Source organism: Bombina bombina, chromosome 1, assembly GCF_027579735.1.
Source record: "Bombina bombina isolate aBomBom1 chromosome 1, aBomBom1.pri, whole genome shotgun sequence".
Lineage (NCBI taxonomy): Eukaryota > Metazoa > Chordata > Amphibia > Anura > Bombinatoridae > Bombina > Bombina bombina.
Window position 1 is genome coordinate 598096481 of NC_069499.1, and position 15597 is coordinate 598112077.

Sequence of the window (15597 nt, forward strand, 5' to 3'; positions counted from 1 at the left end):
AATTTGTTAAAATTATACCAACTGTCAAAGCATAATTAGAATTTGTAAAATCACAATTCTAAATACACTGTTGTATACAAAAGCTCTATGCATTAAAATACAAAATAATAAGTGCAAAATAATAAAACTAAAGTCTAAATTAATATAAAATACAAAGTGTAAATGCAGTAGATTTGTGATGTCATGCAGTGCTATATTGCACCGGGTTTGTCTCTCCTTCATATCCAGATATGTAAGGAACAACCCTTGGAAAACTATAGCAACATATGACTTTTTAGAATCTCACAAGGGATCCTGCAGTGCTGAAGGATCATTTTATTTAATCTCATCTGAGCGGAGAGCTTTATATCATCACGCCCTTAGATATAAGAAAAATTAACATTTTAGTATCGCTCTATCCACCCCACTGAGAGAACAATATATTTATAAACCTTTTTTACATAGCTTTTCTATAACAATACTTCGGTATTGAAATTTTCAGCATACGTGGGGATACAACAAGCAAAATTAGCTTCCTCCAATGGTAGCGTGCCCCATGGACTCCAACGGGGGCACGCAACGATTGGAGGAAGCTGGATTAGTCATCAATATCTTAAAGAAAGCAGGAGATGCGGGCGGAGGATCAGCATTATGTTTACTTTAATGCAATGGTAAGTATTTAAAAAAAAATAAGCGTCTTTGTAAACTTTAATGAATTAAAGTGCCCCTGTTTTTAAGATTATTTGTTGATACTGGGCTTTAATTCATTAAAGTTTATAATCACTTTAAAGGGACAGTATACACTCATTTTCATATAACTGCATGTAATAGACACTACTATAAATAATAAGATGCACAGATACTGATATAAAAATCCAGTATAAAACTGTATAAAAACTTACTTAGAAGCTCTCAGTTTAGCTCTGTTGAAAGGTAGTTGGAAAGCCCACTGCAAGTGGGAAATAAGTCACTCCCCCACCCTTCTTTTGCATATGAAAAGACCCTTTACACAAACAGGAGCAAGCTGGAGAAGGTAGCTGATGGTATTTTCATAAAACTTTGGGGCTTGGTTAGGAGTCTAAAAATCAGAGCAATGTTATTTAAAAAATAAGCAAAACTTTATGGGCTATATAAATAGATCATCTACAAAACATTTATGCAAAGAAAAAATGAGTGTATAATGTCCCTTTAAGTCAGCTACTTGGCCTTCCGTACATATATTTGCCAAATTTTACCACTTAGACGTTTATGCTTCTGAGGCTGTTTTTAGCAGAAAAGTGCTGTGGGCCGTTGAGTCTGACCAGTAACATGCCTGCCTTTCTGTATTCTTCCACCCTATTTCATGGTCTTTTTGTAGACTTCACTGCTTGAGTTTTGGATCCCACATGTGATCTTGTGGACTCTCTCTCTTATTATGGAAGAGTAAACAAAACATATGCTTACCTGATTTATTTCTTTCATGATGGTGGTGTTATATATAGCTATCGGCAGTATTTGCTTTTTCATTTGATTTACCCTACTTTGGCCCTTTTCTGTATTTCTGGTTCTCTTCTCTACATGTCTATATGTATAACTGAGTGCAGTTTTGGATTACTGGGAGTATGGATGGAGCAAATATGGGAATTATGTGGATGTTTTTTTACTCCGCATAATTAATAGTGGAAGTAATCAAGTGTTCTTGTGAACTCTCACCATCATTTGTTTTATTTTATGCCTCCTGTTTTATGCTACACTATGCAACTGTACAGTAGTTGCTTTTTGAAGAAGAACAATTGTATAAAAAGAGCAATTATGTCATCTTTACTATTGCCTGAACACTTCCTTTGCGTTCTCACAATTTCAATCTTTTATATATAATCTCTGTGTCTTTCAGAGTCTGCCGCTTTATGTGAGGATTCAATGTCTCTGTCTATCCACAGTGCTTGGGCCACATCCATGGCAAATCTTGGGATAACTATGATGGATATGAGAAGTCAACCAGGTACATTAGGGGATACTTAGAAGAGAAAGGGTTACCTCCTAAAAATGTTGTATATACCAGCAAGCAAAGAAGGAAGAGAACCCTCTGTTGGCAATCTAAATAAAACAGTAAAAATATATATATTCATTGTCACCAGGACATCAACATAAGTTTAAATAGTATATTTTATTCACAATACCACCTGTGGTTTTAAAATGCATTAAATAAGATCATAAAAACTAATGAAAATAAAATCTAAATTCTTCTCGTTGTTAGACCATGAATACAGTGAAAATGTCCAATTAATGGTAAACCACTAATAAAGGTATAAGGATACACAGGCGTTTTTCAGACACTTTGTTTCAGATTCTGACTGTCTATTTTTAATCTGCCTGGGAAATCAATAAAAGCGCATCCACGATACTATGTATCAAACGTAGATTCAAATCCCCTTACCAGTCTTGTTTCGTGTTATCCAATTATCCAACCTGCCATCAGGACACAAATACACAGACTACTTGCCGTAAGCAGGAATTCTTCCAGACCCCTGGTCTCCAATTTTTTACGAACCCTTGCCAATCACCTTGCAATCTGGCTGGTCTGTGGAGGTTTGCGGGTTGTGTCTTTGGCATCTGTATGGATAGGGATTGTGTTGTTTGTTCCGATCATGTGATCCCAATCCTCCAATAAGGTCCCAGTATTCTGGCAACAGAAAATAGTTCTGTTTAAAATTGACAGAGCGTTCTGTGAAGTATTTCAAATAGTATTCCACATAAAAGGGTTACCAAATATGCGTTTCAGCCGCAAAGGCAGGGGCCGACTGAGACCAATCAGGGCCCCGGGCAAAAATTAGGGAAGGGCCCCCACTGTCTCCTATGGACGCACATTTATTTACATTTATGCAAATGAACATGGTAGCGTCTCTGCCCCCAACAGGCACCACAACCTCCAGGGCCAGGACCTCCAACGTCAAGGGCCAGAGACAGAGCCCCCAACCTAAAGTGCTAGACCCCACACTCCATGGCCCTCACAGCGACAGACTCCTGACAGAACCCCTCACACTCTAGGGCCCCCAGAGCAATAAACCCCACATCCAGGCACAAAGCCCCCACTAAACCCACACTTAACTGCTTAGTTACTGATGGGGCAGCTGTCAACCCCAGCTTAAGCATCACACCAGGAGCCATGGTAGTCTGTGTATTTGTTTCCTGATGGCAGGTTGGATAATTGGATAACACGAAACAAGACTGGTAAGGGGATTTGAATCTAAGTATGATACATAGTATTGTGGATATGGTTTGATTTCCCAGCCTGATTAAAAAGCGACACAGTCTGAATCTGACATGATTGTGTATCCTTATACCTTTTTATTATTGGTTTACCTGAAATTGGACATTTTCACCGTATTCATGGTCTAAAACAAGAAGCATTTATATTGTTTTTTTATTTGATTTTATGCATTTTAAAACCACCGGTATTGTGAATTAAATATACTATTTAAACTTATATTGATGTCCTGGTTACAAAACGCTTTTAGAGTGAGCATATATATATTTTAACATTAGGGGATACTAAAAAAATATGCTATATATCTGTAATGTGCGCAAGGCTATGCAAATTAATGTGGCACTAGAAATATTTGTGGAATTGAGAAGCCAAGGGGAGGTGGGAACTGAAAGCTAAATGTATAAAATAAGGAATAAGAACCTAATAATGAGATCTTTTAGATACACAAAAGGGTATTTTGTAAATTAAAAATAAAATATTTAGTTGATAAGATTATTTTTTAAGGGAAATGTAATAATTCCTAGAATTATTTGAATCAATATATATTTTCTTAAAGAAAATTTGCATATAAAAGTCTTATGTTAAATACCTTAAAGGGACACTGAACCCAATTTTTTTTCTTTCGTGATTCAGATAGAGCATGCAATTTTAAGCAACATTATCATTTACTCCTATTATCAATTTTTCTTCATTCTTGCTAAGATCTTTGCTATCATTATTTGAAAAAGAAGGCATCTAAGCTATTTTTTGGTTCAGTACACTGGAGAGCACTTGTTTATTGGTCAGTTAAATTAATCCACCAATCATCAAGAACAACCCAGGTTGTTCACCAAAAATGGGCCGCCATCTAAACTTTCTTGCTTTTCAAATAAAGATACCAAGAGAATGAAGAAAATTTGATAATAGGAGCAAATTAGAAAGTTGCTTAAAATTATATGCTCTATCTGAATCACAAAAGAAAAAATGTGGGTTCAGTGTCCCTTTAACATCAGAAGAAAATAGTAAAAATAATACCTCTCTCACCTTAAAAAAATAGAGAGATAGAGATAAAAGAAATTATAATACTGGTTACATCTAAAGAATCATTACCTTTATAGCCTAGATACAAAAATAATACATAACAAGGCATGGAGTTTTCAAGCGTGTGTCTCTCCTAAGTGTTCTGTGATACTTAAAGCCTCTTTTTTTTTTTTTTTTTTTATATAATTCCAGAGGTTGATGCTGGTCTTGGCGGTATGAACCCTTTGATGATGCCCACGCATACTCACACTCCTGTGGTGAAGGAAATCATCCACTACGCAAGCTGCACTTTATTCCCACCCAGTCCTAGTGAGTTCTAAAGTGTGTGCAAATGCATTTTGTGTTTTAAAAACAAAATGTATTTATTTTATAAAAAACAAAACAAAAACAAAACAAAAAAAACTACTTTATTTATATTATTTTGGGACATAAAACTTGTTTTTGCAGCAATAGGTAATCGTATTAACTAATTGAGTAACCGTAAATGTTATACTAAACTAAATCTCAGTAGAATAATAATGTTTCCTAAAAACATATAACAGCCCTGTAAATAACAATCGCACTTACAGGATTTTTTCTGTAATTTACCTTTAATTGTAAATCCTGACAGCAAACATTGAGTAAGGTTCAGTAGATTATTTGTTTCATTATAATTGGGGGGGGTCAGGCTCGCTTGCCCCAATAGATTTTAAACAGTGCAATAACGGCCTTTGAATGTTAACGCTGAGGGAAGCCCTCACCATAAACGGTGATGGGCTGCGATTGTGCTGTTTAAAATCTATTGAGACAAGCAGATAACCTTCTAGTTGTCACCCCTCCCCCCAATTATAATTAAAACAAATAATGTACTGATGTTTGCTCAATGTTTGCTGTCAGTACTCCTGCTGCTGAACAGCCCTTGTTATTTGATAACATGCAAATGCAAGTTCTTTAATTTGAAATTAAATTCTCACTTCTCTTTAATGCATTGCCAACCCTCATGTGCATTACAAGGAATGGGACTGCACACTCCTAGGTGCTTGTTGCCAATGGGGGATATTTAGAGATTAAAGGGACACTGAACCAACATTTTTTCTTTCGTGATTCAGATAGAGCATGCAATTTGAAACAACTTTCTAATTTACTCCTATTATCAATTTTTCTTCGTTCTCTTGCTTTCTTTATTTGAAAATGGCATCTAAGCATTTTTTTTTGTTCAGAACCATGGAAAGCACTTGTTTATTGGTAGGTGAATTTACCCACCAATCAGCAAGAACAACACAGTGTGTTCACCAAAAATAGGCCGGCATCTACACTTACATTCTTGCATTTCAAATAAAGATACCAAGAGAATTGAAAGAATTTGATAATAGCAGTAAATTAGAAAGTTGCTTAAAATTGCATGCTCTATCTGAATCACGATAGAAACAATTTGGGTTCAGTGTCCCTTTAATCTTCTATGCAAATATTGTTTAAAGGGACATAATAATGCAATAACACAATGCATTAGAACATTTTATTTTTGCACAAATGCTAATTATATTGTAAAGGGACTAAACACATATTTAAATGGACAGTATACACTCATTTTCATGTAACTGCATGTAATAGACACTTCTATAAAGAATAAGATGCACAGATCCTGATATAAAAATCCAGTATAAAACGGTTTAAAAATGTACTTAGAAGCTCTCATTTTAGCTCTGTTAAAAAGGTAGTTGGAAAGCCCACTGCAAGTGGGAAATAAGACACTCCCCCCCCCCTCTTCTTTTGAATATGAAAAGACCCTTTACACAAACAGGAGCAAGCTGGAGAAGGTAGCAGACGGTATTCTCATAAAACCTTTGGGGCTTGGTTAGGAGTCTGAAAATCAGAGCAATTTTATTTAAAAATAAGCAAAACTATACATTTAAAAAAACAAAAAACAAAACTTTATGGTCTATATAAATAGATCATCTACAAATTAAGTGTGTCTTGCCTACAGTCAAGCATGGTGGTGGGAGTGTCATGGTCTGGGCCTGCATGAGTGCTGCCGGCACTGGGGAGCTACAGTTCATTGAGGGAACCATGATTGCCAACATGTACTGGGACATACTGAAGCTGAGCATGATCTCCTCCCTTCGGAGACTGGGCAGCAGGGCAGTATTTCAACATAACGACCCCAAACACACCTCTAAGACGACCACTGCCTTGCTAAAGAAGCTGAGGGTAAAGGTGATGGACTGGCCAAACATGTCTCTAGACCTAAACCCTATTGAGCATCTGTGGGGCATTGTCATGGAGGAGTGGAAGACGACTCCAGTGGTAACCTGTAAAGCTCTGGTGAACTCCATGCCCAAGAGGGTTAAGGCAGTGCTGAAAAATAATGGCGGCCACACAAAATATTGACACTTTGGGCCCAGTTTGGACATTTCCACTTAGGGGTGTACTCACTTTTGTTGACAACGGTTCAGACATTAATGGCTGTGTGTTGAGGTATTTTGAGGGGACAGCAAATTTACACTGTTATACAGGCTGTACATTCACTACTTTACATTGTAGCAAAGTGAAAAGATATAATAAAATATTTTTTTTAAAAATGTGAGGGGTTTACTCACTTTTGTGAGATACTGTATATTATTTATGCAATATATTTATATTTAAAGAATTTTTTAAAGGTTTCAGAACTGTGTGATAGACTCAAAGTTAGTTAAATACAAATTTTGAAATGGTAAATTAGGAGGTAATTTGCAGAAGGGATTTCCAATTGCTAACAGGGGAAAAAAAACATACGTTACCTATCTTGGACTTAAAGAGATGTTATACTCCCGAAAATGTATTTCTCTAATCTCTCATATGAAAGAGAACTGTTTAAACATAAAAAAAGGTTGTTACAGGTTTTTATTTTGATGTTTAACCTAACAATGAGCCCATGCTTGTACACAACTGTGCTGTGGAATAGAAGCTTATTGGCTAAAGCAGTGATTTGCAACCTTTTTTTTTGCTGTGGCACACTTTTTTACATTAAAAAATCCTGCGGCACACCACCATCCCAAAATTTTACAAAATCACACATTGTAGCCTAATACAGGATATATATATACAGTGTATATGTATATATATGTATATATATATATATATATATATATATATATATACACTGTACTGTGCTGTCATGCCATGCCTCCTACAAACTATACAGGACATATTGACATTCATTCACAAACAATCATGATTGTCTGTGAATGAATGTCAATGTCATGGTTGTAAATGATGCCTGATGAGCCTATCACATACCTCCCAATATTTCAAAATTTGAAAGAGGGACACCCCCGCACTGTTGTCAGTCTGCCGCGGCACACCTGAGGATCTCTCACGGCACACTAGTGTGCCACGGCACACTGGTTGAAAAACACTGGGCTAAAGAGTAAAACTTCCTAATAACTGTGTTCTGTTTCAAAATGTCCTCAAATAGGTGCAAAAAATAAACTAAGCTCATGGCTCAATAGTCTGTTATTTTATGGGATTATATTGTTATTTAAATCCATTGCTTTAATGGACCCTGTTAAATATATTAACTAGGTAGGATTCACTCTACCCTGAGTTATGTCTTGTCTATTATTATTGCTACTACTACTAATAATATGCTCTAATTGGATCAGTTTGGATACTTTTCATTACCTACCGCTAGAAAACTTTGCTTATTATAATATTTATTTATAAAACACTGACAGGATGTTTATTTTTATTTTCAGTATTATTAATTTTAGTTCCTTAAAACGCTGATAAGCTGTGCACCATATTGTCAAATGTAACTGCTCTAAATTGCTTTTAGGGAACAGTTTAAATGCACATTAATAACTATAACAACGCCTTGTGCTGAGGTAACTTCTATGTAAAAACGTTGTAGGGTATTTCATTTTCTACATGGAAATGACCTCTCACTATTTAGCAAATGCAACTGAGAAAGTACATTGATAGGACATCCCTGGTTGTAATACAATGGTTTATTATCCTGTGTTTAGTTAATACATAATAATGAATGTACCTGAATAATTGATCATTTTTTGCCATAGCTAAAGTTTGTATTTCATTAAATAATGTTATATATACTTTACTCTTTGATCACTTTTTATATTAATTTGCACTGGTTTTTGATAGACCGCACACACACACACACACACATTCGTCTTGTATTCACAAAAGGTTCTGGTTCATTCTATGTTCTTGACCAATCTTATTTGTGGGTGATTATTGCTTATAAATGAGTGGACTGGTTAATGTTATTATGCTATGGCTTTATATTAATAATGTAATAAAGCAAAACCTTTTGTATTATATTACTTTAAATATAGTGATGGTAAACTCTCCCCTTTTTAAAATCCGATCTGTAATGTTAGTGATATTTTAGATAGAGTTTAATTCATCAAATAATATTCATCAGTTTTAATGAAGTTGCACTATAGCTTTTTAATATAGATATGACATTTTTAAACCCCGGGCTCTGCCATCCACTTCAAAAGTAAATTTTTCTGTAAGCTAACCGTTTGAATTGTTCTCCAATCGGCGCTCTCCCCATATGGCACTTTTGTTGTAGCTAGAGCGCTGATTGGAGAACAGTTGAAACCATTAGCTCACAGAATTTTTTTTCTTTTGAAGTGGGTGGCAGAGCGCTGGGAATTTGAATTACATATTTATATTGAAAAGTAAGTTTTATAGCCATCTTCATTACAACTGATGAATGAAACTTCATCTAAAATATCACTAACATTCCGGATCTGATTTTAAAAAGGGGAAAGTTTTTTTACGATCACTTTAAATTGTGATTGAAAATGTTAGCATGTCTTGTCTATTTAAAGAGACCATAAACAGCTTGAGATTTTAAGATAAACTGTTTTAGCTGTGCATAGTATAACAACTTTGCAATAGTCTATTTTGCCCCTTTTCCTCTAATTTGGCTATGACAATTTTAGATTTTCTAATTCTCAGAACTTGAAATGCACATTATGAGCTATATCTGATAACTGCAAAACAATGCACATTGTACAAATATGACCAGCACCACCCTGTATATATCGATAACATTTGATGTGACAGTGCATTTGGTCCGTATTGACTTTATTTACATTTGGGATACTTTCTTGTTACTTGAGAAGAGTGGTGGGGCTAGTGCTGTCTGCACTATTGTTATATACCAGGGCTAGCCTTGTCAGCTGTAGACTCAAGCCTGGATTGGCTCATTCTTATAAGGCACGTGATGGCTATTTAAAAACAATCTCAGCCATGATGTTAATTTGATTTAAAAATGTATAGACTTGGCTGAGAGATTATTCTGCAGCAACACAATAATGTCTTGTAAATACTTTTCTCTTTTTTTTTCTCTAATACAAGTCTAGAAACAAGAAACATGCATTTTATCTCTTAAGACATAAAATAAAAACTGTTACCAGGATGTATGAATACTACTTCAAAATAAGTATCTTGAAATCTGTGTAATGTGACATTCCTCAGACTTGCCACCCCCGACAACGAGAGTACGACCCCCTGGATGTAAGACAATATTTGTAGGAGGTCTGCCGGAGAATTCTAGTGAACACACACTACGTGAAGTATTTGGTCAATTTGGGGAAATCCTGACTGTCCGTCGAGGAGGCAAAAGCTTCTGTCATATTAGATTTTCTGATGGAGAAAGTGTGGAGAGGGCTCTATATCTGTCTGGTGAGTGCAGAAAGCAGGCTCTGTACTGTGCTTTAAGAAAATTCTCTTTATGAAAAGCAATACTTGATGTGTATGTTGTATCTGTTGCTGTACTGGGCTTGGGCATTTTTTCCCCTCATTAAATCCTTAGGTGGGATTTGTAGCTGTCCATTGAGGTAGATACTTTTTATTTGTGCTGGGATGGAGTCTGTTTTTTATTTTATTATTCTTTACATCCAAATGCTGGGCTAATCTGCTGTGGTCAAGTGCCCTGCATTTGCCTTAGTAATAGGATGACATCCTTTTTTCTGCTCCTCTTGTTTATCACTTCAAGTTGCTGTATTTTCTTAACTGCCTAGTGGATATATGTCATCAGTTTTATTTTCCTAACTTCTTTAGGGTACAAAATTCGTCTGGGCTCAAGTCTTGATCGGAAAGACACCGGTCATTTCCATGTGGATTATTCTCAAGCACGAGATGACCAGTATGAGTGGGAGTGTCTCCAGAGGGCAATTGAGAGGGAGGAGAGGCATCGCCGCCGGCTGGAGGAACAGAGATTGCGTCCTCCATCACCTCCACCTGTCCTCGCCTATTGCGAGCATGCAGGAAATGTGTTGGCAGAGAGATTGAAAGGTAAACATGAAGGGGCAGTTAGGTTGAGGGGTAGGAGAGAGCATAGTTTTAAGATTTATTATCTATAATCCAGGTATCAGTGATGATGCTCTGTCATGAAAGCGCTAGCAAACGATGTAAACTTCAACTGGAATAAGCAATAAAATGTTCTTTTTGAAACAGAATGAAGCCTAACCTTTAGGATTTTCTGTTTGTAGCAAAAGAGGTTTATTTTCAGTCTTCATAAAATGTATGTGATTATCACATAACATTTAATACCAAAACAATGAAAGACTATTCCATTAACATTATTTTTTTCCTAATGGGAAAGATTCAACAGCCACATTTATTGTAGGAAATAAGAACCTGGCCACCAGGAGGAGGCAAAGACACACCAGCCAAAGGCTCAAATACTCCTCCCACTTCCCCTATCCCCCAGTCATTCTTTTCCTTTTGTCCCAGGAGGTTGACAGAGAAGTGTCAGAAGTTTGAATTTATAAAGAAAATACTTTTATTGATTTTTACGTAAAGTGTGTCTCTCATGGAGGGTAGTACTCTTCGCAATGGGACAGGAGTTTTAAGTAGTCCTGTTAGTCTCTCAGTGAGGGCTTGGGCAAATGTTAGAGTCCGGAGATGTAGTGGGAGTTCTCTCTGCGACACCATCCCGACTTGTATTACCAACTCCTCTAGCACTTGGCGTTGCCGATCCTTCGCTTCGCTACCTGCTGTCTTCTCTCAAGTCCATGACGGAGGCAACGCTACTATCCATCACACTTGAAGGGCCTTGTTCCTTTTCCACGGCGTAGATTCCGGTAAGATTGTTTCATTTTATCAATATGAAGGTGATGTTGTTATGTGACAGACAGGTATGGGTCTCAGTGAGACTCCTCTGTACGGATCTGAGAATCATGGGGTAATTCCTTCCTTAGGGGGTATTTGTGAACAGGGTGAGATTCCATAATCATGTCTCTTATGTGATCTCCCTGCTTTGTGTAGTGGGTATTGGCTCTGGGGCTGAGACAGAAGAATTGCTTGAATGATTTAGTGGGGCCTAGTTGCCGTCTTTTTCTGGCGCACTTTTTTGGACTTTACGGTTCACCTTATGACCGGGCGTTGTTACGCTGGGTTTTTACGCTTCTGCATTCCTGATCGTGTGGCGGGGAAGACTTTCTACTTCTTTTGGATCTGGTCATAGGAGGTGGTGAGTGCCCCAGCCATTGTGGGTGTGAGGTGCCGTTTGTTTTTTATATAGTCCTATTTTTCTCTTTGGTTTTAACCATGGAGAATTCTGAAGCTGAGACTGTCGTTTCTGATTCTTTCTCTTGTGAGGAAGGCGCTTCGGCCCCACTGACGCAAGTTTATCAGTCCTATCTCTTGTGCCGTCTTAGAGCGCCTGGTTCCTTGGGCTCGGGGAACCAGGGGCCTGATGAGCCATCAGCCTCTGGGGGCTCTGTCCCTCAAGCGGCGGATTCCCAACAGCACCCTTCCTCTACATTTGCGGGTAACCCTAATGTTAATTCTTCCTCCGCACAGGGTGGTTTGTTTCCCCTGGAGATGGCGGGTCATTTCCGCTTCAATATATTGATGGCGCTGGTTCGCCTGCAGGAACCGGAGGTTTCTGCATGGTTGTTTTCTTGCCCGATTTATCCCGGGTGTCCAGACTTTGGGTGGGTCTATTCAGTCCCCTCCGGGGGTGAATATTCCTCCATGTTGCACCTTTCATTATCGGATCGCGCAGCTGTGCGTTCTAATCCGTCATCTTTTCGACTTATTGGGGGACCCTCTCCTCTATCAGTCGGGAAATATGTCCTCAGATGGTGCTTCGAGCTAGACTATTGGGGATGTTAATCGTCTCCTGTCGGTTGCTCGTGTCCTTTTCCCAGAGTTTTTTTTTTTAGGTGCTCTCTGGGCTCTCGGGGGGGTTTGAATCTCTGAATTTTCCCTCCACGGAGGGGTGTTTGTCTAGGAACTTGGATTTTGCTGGTTCCTTTTCTCCCGAGCTGCAGGGTTCTCGTAGGGAGGCGCCTCTGTCTCTTTTTCGGTTTAAGGCAAACTCAGTTCCCTCCAGCTGGGGAGCTGGACAAGGGTTTTTTTCCTCTTTATCTTTGACTGCACTATAGCATGCTACTTAGTCGTCTGTGCAGTTTTCTGTTTCTCAAGATACTTTTTGTTCTCTTTCGGGCTCCGACTTGGTCATGGTTGGCTGATGATGCCCTTTTGTTCTGGCATCTAGTGAGGCTTTCTGGAGTCTCCCGAGCTAGTTTGATCTGTCTTTTGGAAGACAGGGTTCTGGTTAGTTATCACTAGGATGACATAAGTCACAGGTGTGTGACCTATGGCAAAAAAGGGTATGCTTCTTTAAAAAAAAAATTTGGAGTAAATATACTAGAACTAAAAGTAATATACATGGTATAAAACCTGTTTAGACAATTTACTTAGCCAATACATTGTATTTTTCAGACAAGCCACATATATAGCTATTAATTCTTTTGAAAATACAACTAGTAATGACTCAACGTACATACATAAAAACTTAAGGTTCGCACAATTGTAACCAACTTAAAAACAGAAAAAGTATATTAACCTAAAGGAGATGTGTTTTTATTAAAAGTGAGGACAGCAAAACAGTAAAACATACATAAGCTGTCTTTTTAACCAACACTAATACAAGTTATATTTTATAACTCAACTCAATTCCTGAATATTTGAGATAATTGTATGACAGTGTAAAGAAGCATACCCTTTTTTGCCATAGGTCCCACACCTGTGACTTTGTCATCCTAGTGATAATACGTATTTTATGCTTAAGCACTGCTCCTGTAGACTACCCATTTATTCTGTATGAACTTTGACAAGGTACCTAAGGAGAAAACAAGTCCCTCAATAAATGAATAATAACTACATCTTCTGTTTTTGTTCCTAACTTTCCAATTCAGGTTCGTTATCCCTCTACCTTGCTTCTTCCTTTGGGGAGTTGTTGGTCAGGGTTCCCTTATGGGGGCGTGTGTATGGGATCTGCCTTTAGGCAATATTGTGCTTCGAGTCCTGTTTACTCGGTGGTGTTGCATGTGGTTTTTATCCAGGCTTGGGACTGTCGTTTGTGTCCTTGGGGCCCTTTTTTTTTTCTTCTCTTCTTCATGTTTTTGCTCCCTGCTTTTGAATGAAGCGGGACTTTTTTATTTATGGGATGTGGTTTCAGCCCTGGTGCCCTCAGATTGGGCCGCCTCTTACCCTCCCGTTCTTGGCATTCAGTGTCCTCTTTGGCTTGTGTATAATTTTCCCACAAGTAATGAATACAGCTGTAGACTCTTTCCCATTAGGAAGACATAAATTATGCTTACCTGATAATATCATTTTCTTCCGTGGAAAAGAGTCCACAGCCCCCGACGTGTTTTTTGAGGCATTTTTTTGTGTATAGTCTTCTGGCACCCTTTCACCTTGATATTTCTTCCACTGATCCTTGTTCCTCGGCAGAATGACTGGGGGATAGGGGAAGTGGGAGGAGTATTTGATCCTTTGGCTGGTGTGTTCTTATTTCCCACAAGTAATGAATGCGACTGTGGACTCTTTCCCACGGAAGAAAATGAAATTATCAGGTAAGCATAATTTATGTTTTTCTCTCATATTTTATCATAACACAACAGTAATTCTACAGTGCTAGTTTTTAGTACAAAGCATAATTCCCAAATATTAGAATTGGTTGTATAAAAATACTGTTTGTATCACTGGTAAAGTTTGACTTCGATTAATATGCCATTCTATCCATTACAAGCACTGTAATTTGAATTAATGGGACAATCTACTCCAGAATTGTTATTGTTTAAAAAGATAGATAATCCCTTTATTACGTGTTCCCCAGTTTTGCATAACCAACATTATTATATTAATACACTTTTTACCTCTGATTACCTTGTATGTAAGCTTCTGCAGACTGCCCCCTTATTTCAGTTATTTTGACAGGCACTAATTGGCTAAAATGCATAAGTAACTCCAATGTTATATATATGGCACACATGAACCAACACCCTCTAGCTGTAAAAAACTGTCAAATGCATTCAGTTTAGAGACGGCCTTCAAGGTCTTAGAAATTAGCATATGAGCCTAACTAGGTTTAGCTTTTAACTAAAAATACCAAGAGAACAAAGCAAATTTGATAATAGAAGTAAATTGGAAAGTTGTTTAAAATTACATGCCCGATTGAAATCCTGAAAGTTTAATTTTGACTAGACTGTCCATTTAAGGAATATGAATTACTAATACAATGTATCTGGTAGATATTTTTAATTTTGGATTGGAACTCATGAAAAACTATACAAAAGTATTTTCTACTCTGTAAAAACATGGAGGCTAATTGGTTCAGTTGAAAAAAAAAAAAAACCTTAAAGGGACAGTCAACACCAGAATTTCTCTTGTTTTAAAAGATAAATAATTCCTTAATTATCCATTCCCCAGTTTTGCATAACCAACACAATTATAATACAAGTTTTACCGCTCTGATTACCTTGTATCTAAGCCTCTGCAGACTGCCCTCTTCAGTTATTTCAGTTCTTTTGACAGACTTGCATTTTAGCCAATCAGTGCTCACTCCTCTGTTAATTCACGTGCATGAGCTCAATGTTAGCTGTACGAAACACATGAACTAATGCCCTCTAGTGGTGAAAAACTGTCAAATGCAGAGGCAGCCTTCAATGTCTAAGAAATTAGCATATGAACCTCCTAGGTTTAGCTTTCAACTAAGAATAAAACGTTAGTGGCGAAACATGTTAAGGAAATGTTTTGTGTCAATGCCTTTAGCATTTTTTAATCAGCATAGAATGTGGTCATAATATTATAGTATATCACAGTATATAGTGGTTGTTAATAGTCTCTAGCAAACCTATTTGTTAAGGAAAACTCTAACAGCATTCAGTGATTATTATCGAGCGGTCACAGCAACACTTAATTGGCATGTTATTTTAAACCGCGAAATTAGACATTTTACCGCTAACGGACGCCCTCTGTATATTTAGACTATATCACTACTATGTGACATTGAAACTTATTCATAGTACCTCTAATATTTAGCATATATATATACAGTGGTG

At 37.3% G+C, this 15597-nt stretch overlaps 1 protein-coding gene across 1 annotated transcript in view; it reads left to right on the plus strand.

The window, feature by feature from the left end:
* Positions 1 to 15597, plus strand: part of LOC128645715 (ecto-NOX disulfide-thiol exchanger 2) — a 270444-nt gene that overhangs the window by 78978 nt on the left and 175869 nt on the right. The window contains exons 4-7 of the mRNA XM_053698920.1: positions 1853 to 1960; positions 4439 to 4555; positions 9716 to 9922; positions 10301 to 10534. Coding sequence (XP_053554895.1) covers positions 1853 to 1960; positions 4439 to 4555; positions 9716 to 9922; positions 10301 to 10534 — 666 coding nt within the window. The remainder of the gene's footprint in view (positions 1 to 1852; positions 1961 to 4438; positions 4556 to 9715; positions 9923 to 10300; positions 10535 to 15597) is intronic.